Source organism: Pelobates fuscus, chromosome 7, assembly GCF_036172605.1.
Source record: "Pelobates fuscus isolate aPelFus1 chromosome 7, aPelFus1.pri, whole genome shotgun sequence".
NCBI lineage: Eukaryota > Metazoa > Chordata > Amphibia > Anura > Pelobatidae > Pelobates > Pelobates fuscus.
In genome coordinates, this window is record NC_086323.1 from 86,024,462 (window position 1) to 86,042,768 (window position 18,307).

The 18,307-nt window shown below is 41.6% G+C and overlaps 1 protein-coding gene across 2 annotated transcripts in view; it reads left to right on the forward strand.

Moving 5' to 3' along the window:
- The window catches only part of DNM3 (dynamin 3), a 404,911-nt gene that overhangs the window by 60,556 nt on the left and 326,048 nt on the right, over positions 1-18,307 (forward strand). For both annotated transcript variants that reach the window (XM_063426168.1, XM_063426167.1), the window contains exons 8-10: positions 590-725; positions 9,893-9,960; positions 11,170-11,308. In XM_063426168.1, coding sequence (XP_063282238.1) covers positions 590-725; positions 9,893-9,960; positions 11,170-11,308 — 343 coding nt within the window. The remainder of the gene's footprint in view (positions 1-589; positions 726-9,892; positions 9,961-11,169; positions 11,309-18,307) is intronic.

Consider the following 18,307-nt stretch of genomic DNA (forward strand, 5'->3'; position numbering starts at 1 on the left):
CTAAGCTATACAGAAATATGTAATGTAAAACTTGGTTATTAATGGATAAAAATATAAACACAATTGTGTGCCTCCATAATATTTCCGTGCTTATTTTTTTTAAGTGAAAGGAGTCCACACTGATTGTATGTCATTTTTCAAAGACAAGCACAGCAGGCACTGACAAATTGTTCAGTATTATTCTGACTATACATGCAAGATGTGGCACTAATAGGAAATTATCCCTAGACATTCTTACTGCAGAGACAGTGAGTGAACCACATCTGAGGCCATAAGGGTGATTACCTATTACTCTATTATTTTATTATATAAAGATGGCAACATCGATGTGATCTTTAGACATCAAAGGTCATAATCCTTGCCTCTGAGGCTTAATCCCATGCATGGCAGTAAATTAAAGGAACACTATAGTTACCCGGACTACTTCATCTCAAAGAAGCGATCTGGATGCAGTGGTCCTATCATTTTTACCCTGCATTGTAAAACATTGCAATTTTTCAGAAAATGTGGTAATTGTTCAGCAGTGCTCTTTAAACTCACTTTTTAATATAAAATTATTTTGCTTTTTTGTTAATCAATTATATTAAAGAATGGTCCAGCATTTTGCAGTGGACTTTGAGAAAAGGATTGAAGGATCTGGAGATCAGGTGGATACCCTGGAGCTCTCTGGTGGTGCCAAAATCAATCGTATTTTCCACGAGCGTTTCCCGTTTGAGTTAGTAAAGGTGAGATTTGCTTTGATTATTCCTTAAAGGCATGTGACTTCTAAACCACTTAACCAGTGACATTATCATGTGCACTAAACTACTTCACGTATAAAAGATGTGTTTTGTGGAATTTTTACAGACACAATACTTTGCATAGAGCACATTATCGTTGAGTGAGCATACTGTCAGGGACCAGGAACCAGACAGAGACAGAAGTAGATGCAAACACACCTTTATTAATAAATAACAAATAAATAACAAAAGCAAAGTCCAGGAATCAAGCAGGGGTCAGTCACCAGAGCGGGTAGTCAGACAAGCCAGGATCAGGAGCACGGAGAGCAGCGGAGTCAGGAACAAGGCCGGAGTCAGGAACCAGGAGCAAACAGGAAACACAGGAACAAGGAGACTTCTGGGGAACAGGAAACCACGCAAGGGCAAGGAGGTTCTGGGCTTAGCTGCTTAAATAGGCAGAACTGATTAGCAGCAGCATTGATTACTACTCACAGGTGAGTAACCGTGGCAACAAGCAGAAGGAGCTCATAGTGATTGCAGCTGAAACTCAATCACTGAAACAGAAAAGGGTTGCTGTTTAAAACAGCAAAGAAACCCTGACAGTACCTCCCCCCTCAACGACTCCCCCCATCTCTGTTGGTGGGTCCGGGCTTCATGGGGAAGCGGGCGTGATAGGAACGAAGGAGGGATGGTGCATGGACATCAGAGGCTGGAACCCAGGAGCGTTCCTCTGGACCGTATCCTTTCCAGTGCACCAAGTATTGGATCTGTCCTCTGAAGACCCGTGAGTCAATGATGCTGCGTATTTCATATTCCTCATGATTGTCAATCAGAACAGGACGTGGACGTGGCACTGAGGTGGTGTAGCGATTACAAACCAACGGTTTCAAGAGGGAAACATGTAAAACATTTGAGATGCGCATGTTAGCAGGAAGGTCAAGTGTGTAAGCTACAGGGTTGACCCTTCGAAGTATACGAAATGGCCCAACGTATCGGGGTGCCAGTTTTTGTGAGGGAACACGGAGGCGTAGGTTGCGGGAAGACAGCCAGACCCTCTCTCCGACCTGATAGGTAGGTGCAGGAAGGCGTCTGCGGTCGGCCTGGAGTTTGTAGTTCTGCATTGCGCGTTGCAAAGAATTCTGAACCTGCACCCAAGTGGAACGGAGTTCCCTGAGATGTTCCTCCAATGCTGGTATCCCCTGTGGCAAGAACGTATCAGGTAACATGGACGGTTGAAACCCATAGTTTGCCAGGAATGGGGATAGCCGGGAGGAGGCATTAATCGCACTATTGTGGGCAAACTCCACCCAGGGTAGCAGATCAGACCAGTTGTTCTGGTGGTCAGAAATGTAGCAACGCAGAAACTGTTCCAGTGTTTGGTTAGCTTGTTCCGCTGCACCATTGGATTGCGGGTGGTAGGCCGAGGAGAAGGAAAGCTGAATTCCCATTTGCGTACAAAAAGCTCTCCAAAATCTGGACACGAACTGGCTACCCCTATCTGAGACTATCACTGTGGGTAACCCATGCAAACGAAAGATCTCCCGAGCAAAAATTGTTGCAAGTTCCTGGGAAGTTGGTAGTTTTTTCAAGGGAATGCAATGCGACATCTTCGAGAATCGGTCAACAACCATGAGAACGACTGTATTGCCACGGGAGACCGGAAGATCTACGATAAAATCCATGGACAAGTGGGTCCAGGGTCGTTCACCATTAGGTATGGTTTGCAGGAGACCCACTGGAGGGCGTCGTGGGGTTTTATTTTGAGCGCACACAGGACAGGCAGCTACAAAAGCGGTGACATCCGAACGGAGACTAGGCCACCAAAATTGCCTGGAGACGGACCAGATTAACTGGTTTTTGCCTGGATGTCCAGCTGCTTTGGGGTCGTGGTATGTACTCAATAGTTTCGTACGGAGGTTAATAGGTACAAAACAACGGCCATTAGGTTTCTCTGGAGGAGCATTACTTTGTGCAGCCAGAATCTCCTCGCCTAGGGGTGAGGTGAGGTTAGTACGGATGGTTGCCAGTATATGGTCCGGAGGAATCACAGGAGTAGGGGTTATCTCCTCTCTAGATGGAGGGGAGAACTGTCGAGACAAGGCATCAGCCCGAATGTTTTTAGTACCGGGCAAGTAAGAAACCACATAATTGAATCTTGATAGGAAGAGAGCCCATCTAGCTTGCCGGGGGGAAAGTCGCTTAGCTTCAGAAAGATATGTAAGATTCTTGTGGTCTGTGAGGATGAGGATTGGCACTGAAGTACCCTCAAGAAGGTGCCTCCATTCTTTGAGAGCTAAAATTATGGCTAGAAGTTCTCTATCACCAATTTGGTAATTGCATTCCGCCGGGTTCAATTTCCTCGAGAAATACCCGCACGGATGCCTGGAGCTCTCTGGGTTAGGATGTTGAGACAGGAGGGCACCTACTCCTGTCTCAGACGCATCGACCTCAAGAATGAATGGTAAGGCAGGGTTAGGGTGTGCCAGTATAGGAGCAGCAGCAAAGGCGACTTTGAGAGACTCAAAGGCAGTAATGGCTTCCTGTGACCAATGCTGTGGATCAGCATCTCTCCTGGTCATGTCCGTGAGAGGTTTAACCAAGGAAGAAAAGTTGCGTATGAACTTCCGATAATAATTGGCGAAGCCCAGAAAACGTTGTATAGAGCGAAGACCCGTAGGTCGAGGCCATTTTAGTACAGCCGAAAGATTCTCCGGATCCATAGAGAATCCAGCATCTGAGATAACATATCCCAAGAATGTGACCTGTTTGCAGTGAAACTCACATTTCTCCAATTTACAGAATAGATTATTTTCTCTAAGTCTCTGTAGAACACGAGAAACGTCTGCGTGATGGTTCTCGAGAGATGTGGAATGGATCAGAATATCATCAAGATAAACCACCACACATTGCTGCAGCATATCTCGCAGGACGTCATTTATAAATTCTTGGAAAACCGCCGGAGCATTGCAAAGACCAAAGGGCATTACTAGGTATTCGTAATGGCCGCTCCTGGTGTTAAATGCGGTTTTCCATTCGTGGTCCTCTTTTATCCGGACGAGATTATATGCCCCTCTCAGATCAAGTTTGGTAAAGACCGTTGCTCCCTTGAGGCGGTCAAAAACTCAGTGATTAATGGAATGGGGTAGGCATTCTTAATAGTAATGCGATTGAGACCCCTATAGTCGATACAGGGTCTCAACTCGCCATCTTTTTTCTTTACAAAGAAAAAGCCAGCCCCGGCAGGAGAAGATGACTTCCGAATAAAACCCTTAGACAGTGCATCGGTAACATACTCCTCCATGGCTCGATTCTCTGCTACAGACAGTGGGTAAATCCGGCCCCGGGGAGGATTGGTACCCGGTTGGAGTTCGATACCACAGTCATACGGACGGTGTGGTGGCAGAACGCTGGCTTGACCTTTGTCAAATACATCTTGGAATTCTTGGTACTCAGCGGGTAAGGAAGAGGCAGAACATGCGCCCAAAACTTTGACCGGTTTCTGGAGACAGGACAATGTGCATTGCTGGGACCATGATAATATCTCAGCTTTGCGCCAATCAATTGTGGGGTTATGCTTCTGTAACCAAGGGTATCCCAAAACAACCTGGTAATATGGAGAGGAAATGACCTGGAATTGGATCGTCTCATGATGTAGAGCCCCTACAGCCAGAGATATGGGCACGGTTTCTTGGGTCACGTGGGTTGGCTGTATTGGTCTGCCATCGATGGCTTCGAAGGCTAGTGGGAAGTTGCGAGACTGTAAGGGTATAGAGTGCTTTGCTGCAAATGCACAATCTATAAACAAGCCTGCGGCCCCAGAATCAAGAAATGCCCGGGTTTCAATGGATGAATCAGGCCAGGAGAGGATAATAGGCACCAAGGGTTTGCGCACACATATCTCTGGGTCTGCAGAAAGACCACCCAAGATCTGCCCCTGACAGTATCTTGGGTGCGGGCCCTTTGCCGGACGAATCGGGCAAAACTAGCATGTGACCGTGGTGTCCGCAGTATAGGCACAGACCCTCCCTCCTCCTAAAGGCTCTCTCCTCGACCGAGAGGCGTGAGAAGCCTAACCGCCTTGGCTCCACACAGACAGAGGACTCAGGACCAGGAGGCATGGGAGGTGAGGGAGGTTCGGGTGGGCAAGAAAAGCTCGGTGCCAAATTTACAAGAGGCCTCCGCAGGCGCTCCTTGGATGAGGATCTCTCTCGGAGTCTGATGTCAATGAGGGTGACAAATGATATCAGTTCCTCGAGATCTTTAGGTAATTCTCTGGCTGCAATCTCATTTTTAAACACATCGGAGAGACCCTGTGCAAAGGCAGCCACGAGAGTCTCGTTGTTCCAGCCACCTTCTGCTGCCATGGTACGGAATTCACTGGCATACTCGACAATAGTTTTTGTGCCCTGAGCATTAGACATGAGTAGTTCGGCAGTAGGGGTGGAGCGAGCTGGAATATCAAAAACCCTTTTGAAGGATGCAACAAATTCAGGGTAATTGTAAATAATAGGCTTCTCTGCCTCCCAGAGAGGTTTTGCCCAAGCTAGGGCCTTTTCAGACAGCAAAGAAATCATGAAGTGAACTTTGTCACTGTCTGTAGGAAATGCCTGGGGCAGGTTTTCAAGGTATCCTTTAACCTGATTTATAAATTCTCTGCACTGTGCTGGGTTGCCCCCAAAATACTGAGGGAGCGGGACAGACCCAGTCATTTCTCTAGCCGCTACAGGTTTGGAGGCTACAACCGATGCTAGAACAGGAAGTGAGGCAGAGGCGGCCGCAATCGCAGGCTGGCCGGGTACTGGATCCAGATGGGCATACTGGTCCAAATGGTGGTTCTGCTGGTCCCACCGGGTAAATAGGTTAGGTATAGGTGTCTTGCCTGTACCATCTGTATTCATGGCCCTTGCGTAATGTCAGGGACCAGGAACCAGACAGAGACAGAAGTAGATGCAAACACACCTTTATTAATAAATAACAAATAAATAACAAAAGCAAAGTCCAGGAATCAAGCAGGGGTCAGTCACCAGAGCGGGTAGTCAGACAAGCCAGGATCAGGAGCACGGAGAGCAGCGGAGTCAGGAACAAGGCCGGAGTCAGGAACCAGGAGCAAACAGGAAACACAGGAACAAGGAGACTTCTGGGGAACAGGAAACCACGCAAGGGCAAGGAGGTTCTGGGCTTAGCTGCTTAAATAGGCAGAACTGATTAGCAGCAGCATTGATTACTACTCACAGGTGAGTAACCATGGCAACAAGCAGAAGGAGCTCATAGTGATTGCAGCTGAAACTCAATCACTGAAACAGAAAAGGGTTGCTGTTTAAAACAGCAAAGAAACCCTGACACATACTCTCCGTCACTAGTTTAAAGATGAGTTTAAAAACATTTAATAATAGAATCTTAACAAATGACACAACAGTCCAAGTAAACAGCAATATATATAACATAATCCAGCACCCAGATACTGTACACCAGCCAGAAGGAAGGAGTTGGGACCAGATCAAGGCCACAGTCTTGGATGAAACACAGAACATCCACAAGTACATCACAAAGATGGTTCCCAAAGATGAACTGCTAAGGCTAAGGGAAAGCCTGAGACAACAACAGATAGAGGATGCAGAAAAGGAGGAGATTCCATGGTAAGACAAACCTCTCCATGGGGTGTACCACCACCTAGATAGTAGATAGTGGACATAATCCTACCAGTGGTTGAAAGAGGCAGAACTGAAAGACCGCACTGATGCACTAATCCTAGCAGCACAGGAACAGACACCACCAGATCAGTAGAAGCAGGGGTCTACCAAACCAAGCAACATTCAAGGTACAGACGGTGCAAAGAGGCCTCTGAGACAATCCAGCACATAGTAGCTGGGTGCAGGATGTTAGCAGGTCCAGCATACACTGTGAAGCACAACAAAGTTGCTGGGATTGTGTACTGAAATATCTGCACAGAATATGGACATGACCTGCCGATTCCTGATGGGAGATACCACAAAGGATATTTGAGAATAAGAGGACTAAGGTCCTGTGGGACTATCAGATCCAGACAGATAAGCAAGTAGTGGTCAACCAGCCTGCCATTGTGGTGGCAGACAAAGAAAAGGAGAGTTCAGTGGTGGTGGATGTGGCAATACCCAGTGACATTAACACCAGGAAGAAGGAACATGAGAAGGTGGACACACTAAGGACTGAAAGTAAAGCTAGAAAGGATGTGGAAATTGAAGGCAGTAGATTTCCCAGTTGTGATAGGAGCACTTGGGCTGTGCCCTCCAAGTCATGGGAGTGGCTTCAGAAGATTCCAAGTGGGACATCTGAGATAGTTCTTCTTAGAGCTGCACTCTTCTGGGCAGCGAAGATACTTTACTGGTAGAGGTACCAAGAATGAGGAATATATACCACCTAGGAGGGTCATAAAATCATTTTTTAATTTGTGTGTGTGTGTGTATATATGTGTGTGTATATATATATAATCCACGATCCTGCACTCACATTTGTAGTTTTAGTGCCACGGTGCTCTTTCAGCCAAATCAACATAAATTTCCATGAAGAAAGGCACACGCTGGGCTTTTTGAAGAAAGTTATTTGTCTTTATTCATAACACACGGGTTACATCAAATCAACGTTTTAGTCCATCATAGGACTTTCATCAGGATGGACTGAAACATTGATTTGCTGTAACCCGTGTGTTTTAAATAAGTACAAATAACTTTCTTCAAAAAGCCCATGGTGTGCCTTTCTTCATATATATATATATATATATATATATATATATATATATATATATATATATATATATATATATATATATATATATATATATATATATACCAAGCCATAAGACTTGATTTTCCCACAGAAATCTCTCTTTCTAGGGTTTCTAGGTAGGCGTGTGCAAATGAGCTCAACAAAGAACCACATTTTTATCCACACTTTTTTCCCCATCACAACTCTTTAGGTATGTACTTTACAGGTAATGCCAAGCTCTCCATTGCAAGCCAGTAACCAACCTCATGCTGATGAGTTGCATCGACAACGAAACAGCTATCCATCAGTGGTTCAATGGCTTTGCTCCTCTTCCTGAGTTGCCTTTCAAAGCTGTTGTATACAGCAGACACATACTCCAAGGAATCCATGTATAAAGTGGAAATGAGGCAAACATGTGGTTCTTTGTTGAGCTAATTTGCATACACCTACCCAGAATCGCTTGCAGTAGTGAGAGCACTGTTAAAGTGAGATTTCTGTGGGAAAAGCAAGTCTTATGGCTTGACTGGTGTGTGTATTTGTGTTTAGCAATGTATTAACTATCCACTTAATTCAGGTGGAAGGGGTTTTAATCCACACCTTTTTTCCCACCACATACATAATTATTTGTTTGTTTCATGTTCCTTTAACATTTACACTTAATAAAGTAAGATATTTTGAATGAAGAATAGCATTCTGGGGCTTGGACTTTGAATTTGTTTTGTTTTCTATGGAATCAAGAACTATTTATTAGCAAAACTTTTAGCCCTTGGTGCCAAACATCCAATAAAATGCCAAAAGACTGCACTATTCCCAAGACACTTAAAAATCACAAGATATCTTGCAAAGTGCTGCAAATCGGGATCCATTGGTTAACGCAATTAATCCACTATAATAAATAATAAAAACAAATTGTAGAGCGTGCGCTCTATAATCACGAGTGAATATTCACTCCAAATTATTTAGTTAGTCATTGAAATTGTTATTCCAACCAAAAACAGTGTTTTATTAAAAAAGTATTTTGGTTGTTGTAACCCTTACTGGCCTTGTCCTTCTGTAAATAAATATAAAGAGATAAAGGATAAGCTCACCTTAGATCCCATGCCAAGGCCAAGTTCACTCTGTAGCAGGATACATTTCTAGTCACATTGGTTCTCCTCACTGCAGTAGTAGGGACATCATGATTGACAGGCTAAGGGGAAGGAAAAAAACAAAACAGACAGAACTCCAGGATGTGAGTGGTAACAGTGTTTTTTAGAGGGTAAGTCAACTCAGCAGTGCAATTTTTCTGTTCCTCAGAGCCATAATCTTTCCTAAAATATAAAGGTAGTCGTGTGTATTTATAGCACTGAGCTAATTAATCATATGATGTCTATTAATTGGTGTAAATGAAAAATGTGGAATAAGGTGCTATAAAAACAAAATATGACATGAAATAGATATATAGCAAAGAGTTAAAAGCTAACTAAAATATAATGTATTAAAGACCTAGACCTATCTTTCTTAATAAAAGTGACTAGAAAAATAACTAAAATAGCTTGGAGCATATATACAAAAGAAAGAAGAATAAGCTGATGTTTAAATCTAGAAAATTTAGTCATAATAAATACTTTTGAAAACCAAAATTGGGACAGAATTACAGGCAAATAACACTTTGTTGAAACACTATAGTCACCAGAATCACTACAGATTAAAGGGAAACTATAAGCTAAGAATACAAAATTGTATTCCCAGCACTATAGTATATATAGTATAGTATACTATAAATTTCAAAAGGCAGTGGTTACATTGCTATCTATGAATACCTATTGTGGTAGTCACTTGGACACCAACTAGAGGTGTATTCTAGTTCAGTGTTGCCGAATCTTAACGATCCCCATAGAGACACATTGATTCAATACATCAATATGAGGAGATGCTGATTGGTGCAGATTGACGTTTTGCCACGGGAAAGCACTGGATTGGCTTTCCAGTCAAGACTGATAATTGCAGCCATGGAGGCGGGGCTGGTGGGCGTGGGGAAAAGGTAAGTTTTAAAACCTTTTCAGAGTGATCTGAGGGGGCCGGGGAGCCTAATAAGCCTAATACTATAGTGTTAGGAATACAAACATGTTTTTCTTACACTATAGTGTTACTTTATGGCCAAGTCACAGAGTTTCTTCTGCTTTATTCTAGGAGAGAGTAACCACTTAATATGGAAATGTTAAACTATTAGGCCATTTAGTAATGTAGGAAAATATGTTTATATAAATAAAATATAACAATTTATGATATAGGGGCCTTTTCACATATCAAAGAGTAATGTTATAGCCTAAATGTAAGTGTGTTTAGAATTCTGATTCACTTTACTTTCTGTTGCTTGTCACATATAACTCAGCAGTATACATTTAAGTGGCCTTAAGTGTCAATAGTATATATTTTTATATTTTTTTCAGATGGAATTTGAAGAAAAGGACCTTCGGAAGGAAATTAGCTATGCAATCAAAAATATTCATGGAATCAGGTGAATTCTCAGTTTATTATATTGATATCTGGGATATCACTTTTATCATCTGCAGTCATAGGTGTGCGAGGCAGACGTTGATGCAGGGTTCATTTGTCTTTCCTATCCCTAATTTTAAATCCGTGTTTTCTGTGTTGATTATTCTTGCCTGTAATCTGACAGAAGAATGAAAACAACAACAACAAACCAAAACATTAAAATTCATATACATCCAGTTACCAACATTGTTGATATTTTAGGCCTACGTTTTCAAGTTTGCATTTGAATACAAATATAAAGTATTTAGGATTTGATATTTAGGTTAAATTGATTTAGCAACCTATAAAAATTAAATTAAAAATAACAAACGCAAAAAAACTCCCATGGTGCTTACCCTAGCGAAGTAAGCCTTGCATGCATGTGGTGTCATTATGCTGTTACAGAGTTATGAAAGTTTAAGTACCTACATTGTTCTTTAGAAAGAAGTAAGCATTCTGCTTAGTTTGCAGTCTAGCTTCTTTTGTGCATTTGATTTGGAAATTGGTTATTACCTTTAAGAAATAAAGGACTGCATTTTGTATACTACAGACTTCAAATGCAGCAGGTATGTTTGATAACAAAACTGGAAACTCCAGCAACTCATTTGAAAATGACTTGCATTGCAGTTCTTTCAATTTATCAGTAGAGGTCAGAAAAAGAGCAGCAATAGAACAGTGAATGTATAAGTTGCTATATTTTTGATAAATGAGCCCAAACCTTTCTCACTTTGGACTGTGGTAAGAGAAATCAATTCCACACGTTGATGGAATTCTAGAATAAATAAAAAATAAACTTTAAGCTTAAAGTTGCAGTAACTCTTTATGTACATAGTTGCGCACAGCATTCACCTTTACTCAGTAAAACCTTTACCTAATGGATTCAATTATTGATCTTTAATGCACTGTTGTCACAAAGTAGTACAGGTATCATATTGAGGTAACAAGTGGTATTCCGTTTTGTTTTTTAATGTTTGCCTTAAATAGTCTAGTAGTTAAACAAACAATTGTGAAAAAATTAAGCAGAATGTTAAAAAAGGAACCACAGGGTTATACATTTATTTCCCCATATTTTGTCTTATGATGTCAGCATGACTCCCCTCCCATTTAATTCTGTAATTTGCAGCCTCATTACTTTTACTTCTTTGAGCAATAATTTTACAAAAGATTTCTAATGTTTTATTTTCTCTCTCAGAACTGGACTGTTCACTCCAGATATGGCATTTGAAGCAATAGTGAAGAAACAAATTGTGAAACTGAAAGGACCAGCACTGAAATGTGTGGACCTAGTAATGCAAGAATTAATTGATACTGTTAGGAAATGTTCAGCAAAGGTATTCTTCAAACCCTTTGTAAATGTAATACACAAATTATTTAGACCATAACTCTGGATTCCTAACACTACTGTTAGATATAAATTTATAAGTACATTTAATGCATAGTTAAAACATGTGTTGGAGATGACCAGATGATATTTTAAGGGATACTATACTATAGCCACCAAAGCAACTTCAGCTTAATGAAACAGCAGTCTCACAGCTCAGTTCTCAGACATTTCGGAGTTAAGTCACTTTGTTTATGCAGGCCTAGCCACACCTCCCTGTGTGTAACTTACACATCCTTCTTAAATATGTCCTGTAAAGAGAAACTTAATGTTTAAACTTCCTTTATTGCACAGTCAGTGTGGCAAACGTGTCTATGCCACAAACTCCTGGAGTAGCCTGCTAGCTAACCTCCTGCCCAAGGACTATGCACCATATACAAATACCCTGTTCAGGAGTTAACCCTGCCCAGCCGCCATTAGCAGCTTTCCCAGGGTGCCTCTGGTTCGGCACTTTCCCTTCATTTGAAAGGAACGAAAACACTAGCTCCCTGGCGGCCATTTGAATGAAGAAACCCATGAATTGTCCTCAGCAGTACTTAGTGTCACGAACGCACCCTACTCCAAGAGTGTGCGTGACGTAGTTATGGTGGTGAAAGGGTTAAAGTACACTATTTGTCTGCACTAGACCGGAAATAATGACAAAATCCCCCTTTTTAACACCACCCACACTTAAACATAATATAACAATTACTATTTTAACGCTGCCACCACCAAGACAATTTATAAATGGGGTGCCTTGATCCCCCAGGTAAATCAACAATAAAACCCACCAAATATTACTTAGTACAATATTCACGGAATTACAAAAATACTAACTAGTCTCTTCAGGTAACGTGATTCTTAACCAGACAAAGGTAGAACTTAATAAATTAATGTTTATTATGAGCAAAAATAGTCACAGTGCATATAACAATATATAATAAATTATTTACACCAACAACAGATAAAAACAAAAAGGATAAAATACAGAAGTCCTAATTACTCACTTAGGTTTTTCAAAGTACAACTTCTGCCATTCATACTACCCCTTCTGTCATCTGACCTCTGTGGGGGTTCCAGCTTCAAAAGATGTAACCCCTGTTGACCTCAGCAATAGCATCTCTGTAATTTGTGCCATTTACTACACAAATTACATTAAAGTATAATATTTCATAGTTTAATACTAAATTATGCACCCTTGCCGTGACACGTAGCAGAGATCGTTATGGAACTAAACTCGGCATGAGGACTTTGTGGGTCCCGGCCACCTCAGCAGCACTTAGCTGCCAATTTTATGGAACTGTTTTTGGCATGAAGTGATCGTGCAGTTCCCAGACAAAGAGCCAGATGGAGCACCCCATATTTCGTTCGCAGGAGATCCTGAAAGTTGATTGGCCAAAGCACCAAACGCTCTGGAACCATTTTAGGCATAGGACCACGTGTGTGGCCTGTCAGAACTTTAACATGGTGTGGTTTCCCCTACACTGCATAGATCTGAGCGCTATTTGGAAAACATAGATGCTCAGATCAGTGCTATTTGGGGATGTATTACTTGTGAGGTTATTGTATATTTTTATGATATTTTGGTGTATTTTTAGGTTTTATATTTTTGGTTGCGCCCCTCTGTTCCTGGGAGATAATTGGCTTACCGGTCTTTAACTCAATTATATCCCAGGCACAGAGATCTTTGGGAGAGGCTTGTATTGTGTGGAGACCCCCTGCTGAGTGTTGTGTATATAAGGAGGCAACTTGGACATAATAAACCAATTCCTTTACACCCTTCACTCAGTCTGGGTGGATCAGCTATACTCTCTGCAGGAGAGCTTAAAGGACCACTCTAGGCACCCAGACCACTTCAGCTTAATGAAGTGGTCTGGGTGCCAGGTCCAGCTAGGGTTAACCCAATTTTTTTATAAACCTAGCAGTTTCAGAGAAACTGCTATGTTTATAAATTGGTTAAGCCTTCCCCCAAAGCCTCTAGTGGCTGTCTCATTGACAGCCGCTAGAGGCGCTTGCGTGATTCTCACTGTGAAAATCACAGTGAGAGCACGCAAGCGTCCATAGGAAAGCATTGTAAATGCTTTCCTATGCGACCGGCTGAATGCGCGTGCAGCTCTTGCCGAGCGTGCGCATTCAGCCGACGGGGCGGAATGGAGGCGGAGAGGAGGAGGAGAGCTCCCCGCCCAGCGCAGGAAAAAGGTAAGTTTTAACCCTTTTCCCCTTTCCAGAGCCGGGCTGGAGGGGGACCCTGAGGGTGGGGGCACCCTCAGGGCACTATAGTGCCAGGAAAACGAGTGTTTTCCTGGCACTAGAGTGGTCCTTTAATCACTTGTTCCAGGGCGTGAAGCGATGGAGAGACCCCAGCCAAGCTGAAGGATTTGTGTCCCGGAGGAGAGTTAGGAAGCGAGCTTGACAGAGGTAACCAGTCGGGGTACCAGGCAGTCCGTCACAGTCAGTTAAATTTAAAATTACTTATTTAAGCGAAAGTAGTTTAAATGCCTACAGTATCCCTTTAATCCTAATTCAATGCTAACTCAGCAGCAGTATTCCTACTGATTTAAAAATAGCCCAATCAATTTATCATGTGTATGCACAACATGTAAGCTGATCATCTAACTGATGTGTTAGAAAGTTTCCAGTCTTAAACTTCAAGGAATGCACTTCACTGAAGTTAATATAATGTTCACTGTGGCATGATTTTTTAAAGCTTATGCTTGCACAATATGACCACAAAGAAATGCACTTATCAACATAGGAAATACTGCAAACATTTATCGTGTATAAAAGTCTTCCATTACAATTCTTACATGAAAGGAAGAGTGAGGCTTATATCCAAGTCTAACAATTTGGGAGCGTAAAAAAACATAAGCTCCAGGTACATGATTAGTTACTACCATGGTAACAAGTCCCTAGTACCAAAAAACGAAATAAAAAGATTTGTGGTAAAATGCCAAAATATTTATTTTTAAGGGTCACACTAATCACCATCACAACTTGGCATTATTACAACTCTCAGTTTTTATGGTGGCCTAGAACTAAGGCAGCGTTGTAAAAATCACTGTCGCTCTGAGCCTGCCTAAGCTGTGAAACAGGCAGCAAGGAATGAAGAGTCTCTTGTGTTAATTGTGTCTAAGGTTGTTCCAAAGAAAGGGCAGAGACACTAAGTAAGGGCACTGCTGATAGCTTCACACTCAATATTGAACCATGTTTTGTGTAAAATGATTGTAGTTAGTATATGATTGATATCAGTTTTTATACCAGTTCCACTCATCCTATATGTAGAGTACAACTGCTGTTTGAGATTAAACTACGCATTCTATAAATCTCTGCTGGACATAAGACATTTTGGGAGAAGAGTATCTATACACCAGAATGATACACTCTTGGTTGCCGGCAGGCTCATATTTACCATCCTTGCTATTGCTAACCCAAGGCACCTTTCCTCAATGTCCCCCCGCCCCCATTGCATATATATATATATATATGATCTAGGTAAAAATTAATAGGGGTTTAGTTACAGTATATAATCATATATGCCACAACAACAATGTACCCCATTCTTGGCAGGTCCTATACTAGCAACCTGCTCTTATGAGATTAATCCACTTACTTGGGAAATGCTTAAAGTGGATTAGTCTCATAAGAGCCAACATTAGATTGCTAGGATAGGACCTGCGAACAATGGGGTACTTTGGTGTTGTAGCAAGTTATGCATGTATTATCTTCTACTGTAACTAACCCCCCATTATTTTTGCCTAGGGCAGGTGTTCTTAAAAACTCTTACATTATGTGAGCTTTGAAACTGATGTTCAGTGAATGAGTGAGTGCACTGCATCTTGTGTGTTATATATATCCCAAAAAGTTTGAATGTTTGTGATTGAAAGATTGAATGAGAATAGCTTGTTGAATTTCATTGTATTTATGAATGCAACTAGGTTAGTTGTTGGGGTGTGTGTGTGTGTGGACTTCTTGTTGTGTTGTATGTTTATCGGGATGATTTTTGGGGGGTTTTGTATGGTGGTGGTGGTGTGTGTAAGGGGGGAGGCTGCTTATAGGGATGCATATGTGGAGGTCCGAAGATTGCAGGTGGGGGTGCTAATGTGAGCAGGGGATTAGTGTGTTTTTAGAGTGATAGGAGTTGTAGGGTGTATTTAGATGGACATGGATTGTGGCTGTAGTGTGTGTGAGGGGATAGACATTGGGGCTGTACTGTGTGTGTGTAGGGGGTGGGGGGGTATGAGCTATAGTGTGTGTTTGGGATTGATAGGGGTATTCTACTTTACTCCCATCAATAGAAATTAGATAGATGATAGTCAGCACAGTGCACAGGCACTCCAAGGGTTAAACATTAAGGGATCAGGTGGAAAAATCATATCTAGGACACCTAGTGACAACCTCTATGCACAGTTAAATTTAGCTTGGGGGTCTAGGGTCAATCATTGGGACAAAGGTTTAAAAGGGACAAAGGTTTAAAAATATCAGGAAGTATTCCTTTACTGAGAGGGTAGTGGATGCATGGAATAGCCTTCCAGCTGAAGTGGTAGAGGTTAACACAGTAAAGGAGTTTAAGCATGCGTGGGATAGGCATAAGGCTATCCTAACTATAAGATAAGGCCAGGGACTAATGAAAGTATTTAGAAAACTGGGCAGACTAGATGGGCCGAATGGTTCTTATCTGCCGTCACATTCTATGTTTCTATTGAGATCAACAGCGAAACATTCTGTTTCTCTAGCTGGAGGTTTATCACAAGTGACACATGTCTTCAGTCTGAAAACTGTTGCTGCAGTAGAACTTTCCCATTACCAGCAGGCTTTTTGTTGTTATCCATGTATCAGGGCTGTATATACCTGAAGCCTCGAGCCAAACCCCACCAGGCTGCTCTGCATCATGCTTGATTGAGTAGCCTCGAGACAGCCAGCAGACAGCAGAAGGACACTAAGAGAGCAAGTTTGTCGCTGCCATATCCACATCAGAGCACCCAGACCGCAAGAACCAGTGAATTTACAAAGGGGCGGTACAGCAGGTATCGCTTCACCTTCCAGCCTCTACACTACATTTCAGTGGCTAGGGTCCAGCATGGGAATACAATGAGACATGTAGATGGCCAGGGGGCTTAGTCATAAGAGCTTGTAGCAGAGGGACACGGGGCACTGACAGGGGGCTGTACAGTGTATTTATAAGGACACTGACAGGGGATGGTTGTCGAAATTGGAAAGACTGTGTGTGGCAAATCCACATTGGCCATGTCTCTCCTGCCTGTCTCCTGGAGGCTGTGGCTTTTGGGAAATCTGGTCTTGTTGCAGGTCTTCTCTTGGTTAGGAATAGTCTGCTCCTAGTTGAGGGCAGACCAACTAAAAAGTAATTTAACTGGGAACCTTTATGGTTTTGTTTTGTTGTATTTGTTTTGCATGTTTTTACTGCATTAACTATATAATACATTAAAATGGGCCTTTTTTGTTTCTTTTTTACCTCTTTAGTAAAGTGAATTTTCTTGGAGTTTAAATTTGGAAACTTTGTATAAACACATTTTAATGACTGTGCCACATTTATAAATGTATTATTACCCAGCACTATTTGCTTTACTTTATTTTTGTACTACTCTGATGTGCATTTGTATAAGAATTTTTAGCAGTTCTTAGCACATACATGTACAAAAACACAAAACAGTGGGTGGCGCACTCTACATGCAATCTTTACAAAAGGGCAAGTGCAAAATATTTTGCACTTGCACTTTTGTAAAGATTGCATGTACAGTGCACCACCCACTGTTTTGTGTTTTTGTACTTGTACTGATTTGGTGGAATTGGGTGATTCATTCCCATAGAGGGATTGGCGGCACCTCATTAGCACCATTGGAGATTGCACATTCTTTTTTTCCATACGTTAGCACAGACATACCTTCGATAATAACATCACGTCAATGTAATCCATTATAATATGACATTAATATGGTATTTCATGGAAACAAAAATAGATTCCATAATGTTATGTACCTATTGGATGTCTCTATTTTAGCATGGATTTGTACGAGTGGTTTTAGAAGCCATGCTAAGCCATAACATTTATCACATTGTTCACAAATTCAAATTATTATTTGACTAATAAAATACTTGAAAACTAGGACACCTCTGAGTGAAGTCATGAATTGCTTAGCAGATTTCAGAATACATTTGATATACTGCCCATGTAATCATGTGTTTTACATGCTGCCAGCTGTAGCAATACTAACTCTGCATGCTACATGGTATTTGTATGCGATAACTAGAAAATGTTAAGAAGTAGTAGTCTTGATTTAAGGAAAGAAAATATTGACTGTTAGTATGACCATACATACAAAATGTACATGAAGAACTTAGAAGGTTTAAAGGAGAAGAGTTTGCTTATATTGAAAGTAAAATCAAGTGCTGCAAGATCGTTTTCTTTGTAGTAAGAGAATGGGCTAGACTGCAGGTGATGAAAGCATTGTCCATATTTATCTGCTTGTTAGGGGTTTGTGTGCTATATATTAAGTTCATGTATGAAATAAAGGCCAGCAGCACCTTGTAAGATCATATAGATTTATTTCTTTAAAGTTTTATTGTATATATAAAAGTACACAATACCTATGTCATTAGGTCAAATCACATATGGGTTGACTGTAGTTACAAAGATCAGTAGTAAAACGGGGAATAGTCACATGGTGAGACTGTAACGGATCACCTGGCACCCTGACTGGGTACCTCCGTTGAAGGATGCTCCTAGCGCTTCCTGAGGACTCCAAGCACTGCAACAGACACCACAACCACCGAACCGGAGAAGCATATGAATGCTCTAAAGCATATGAATGCTGTAAACAGCTGAACAGGAAAAGCATACAATCAGCTTACACTCCTGGCAATCATCATACAATCCAATTCCCCCAATAACGAGACGACACTTCGTTTTGAGGTCCAGCAGAACTAACTGTACTGGCACATACAGCCTCTTTTA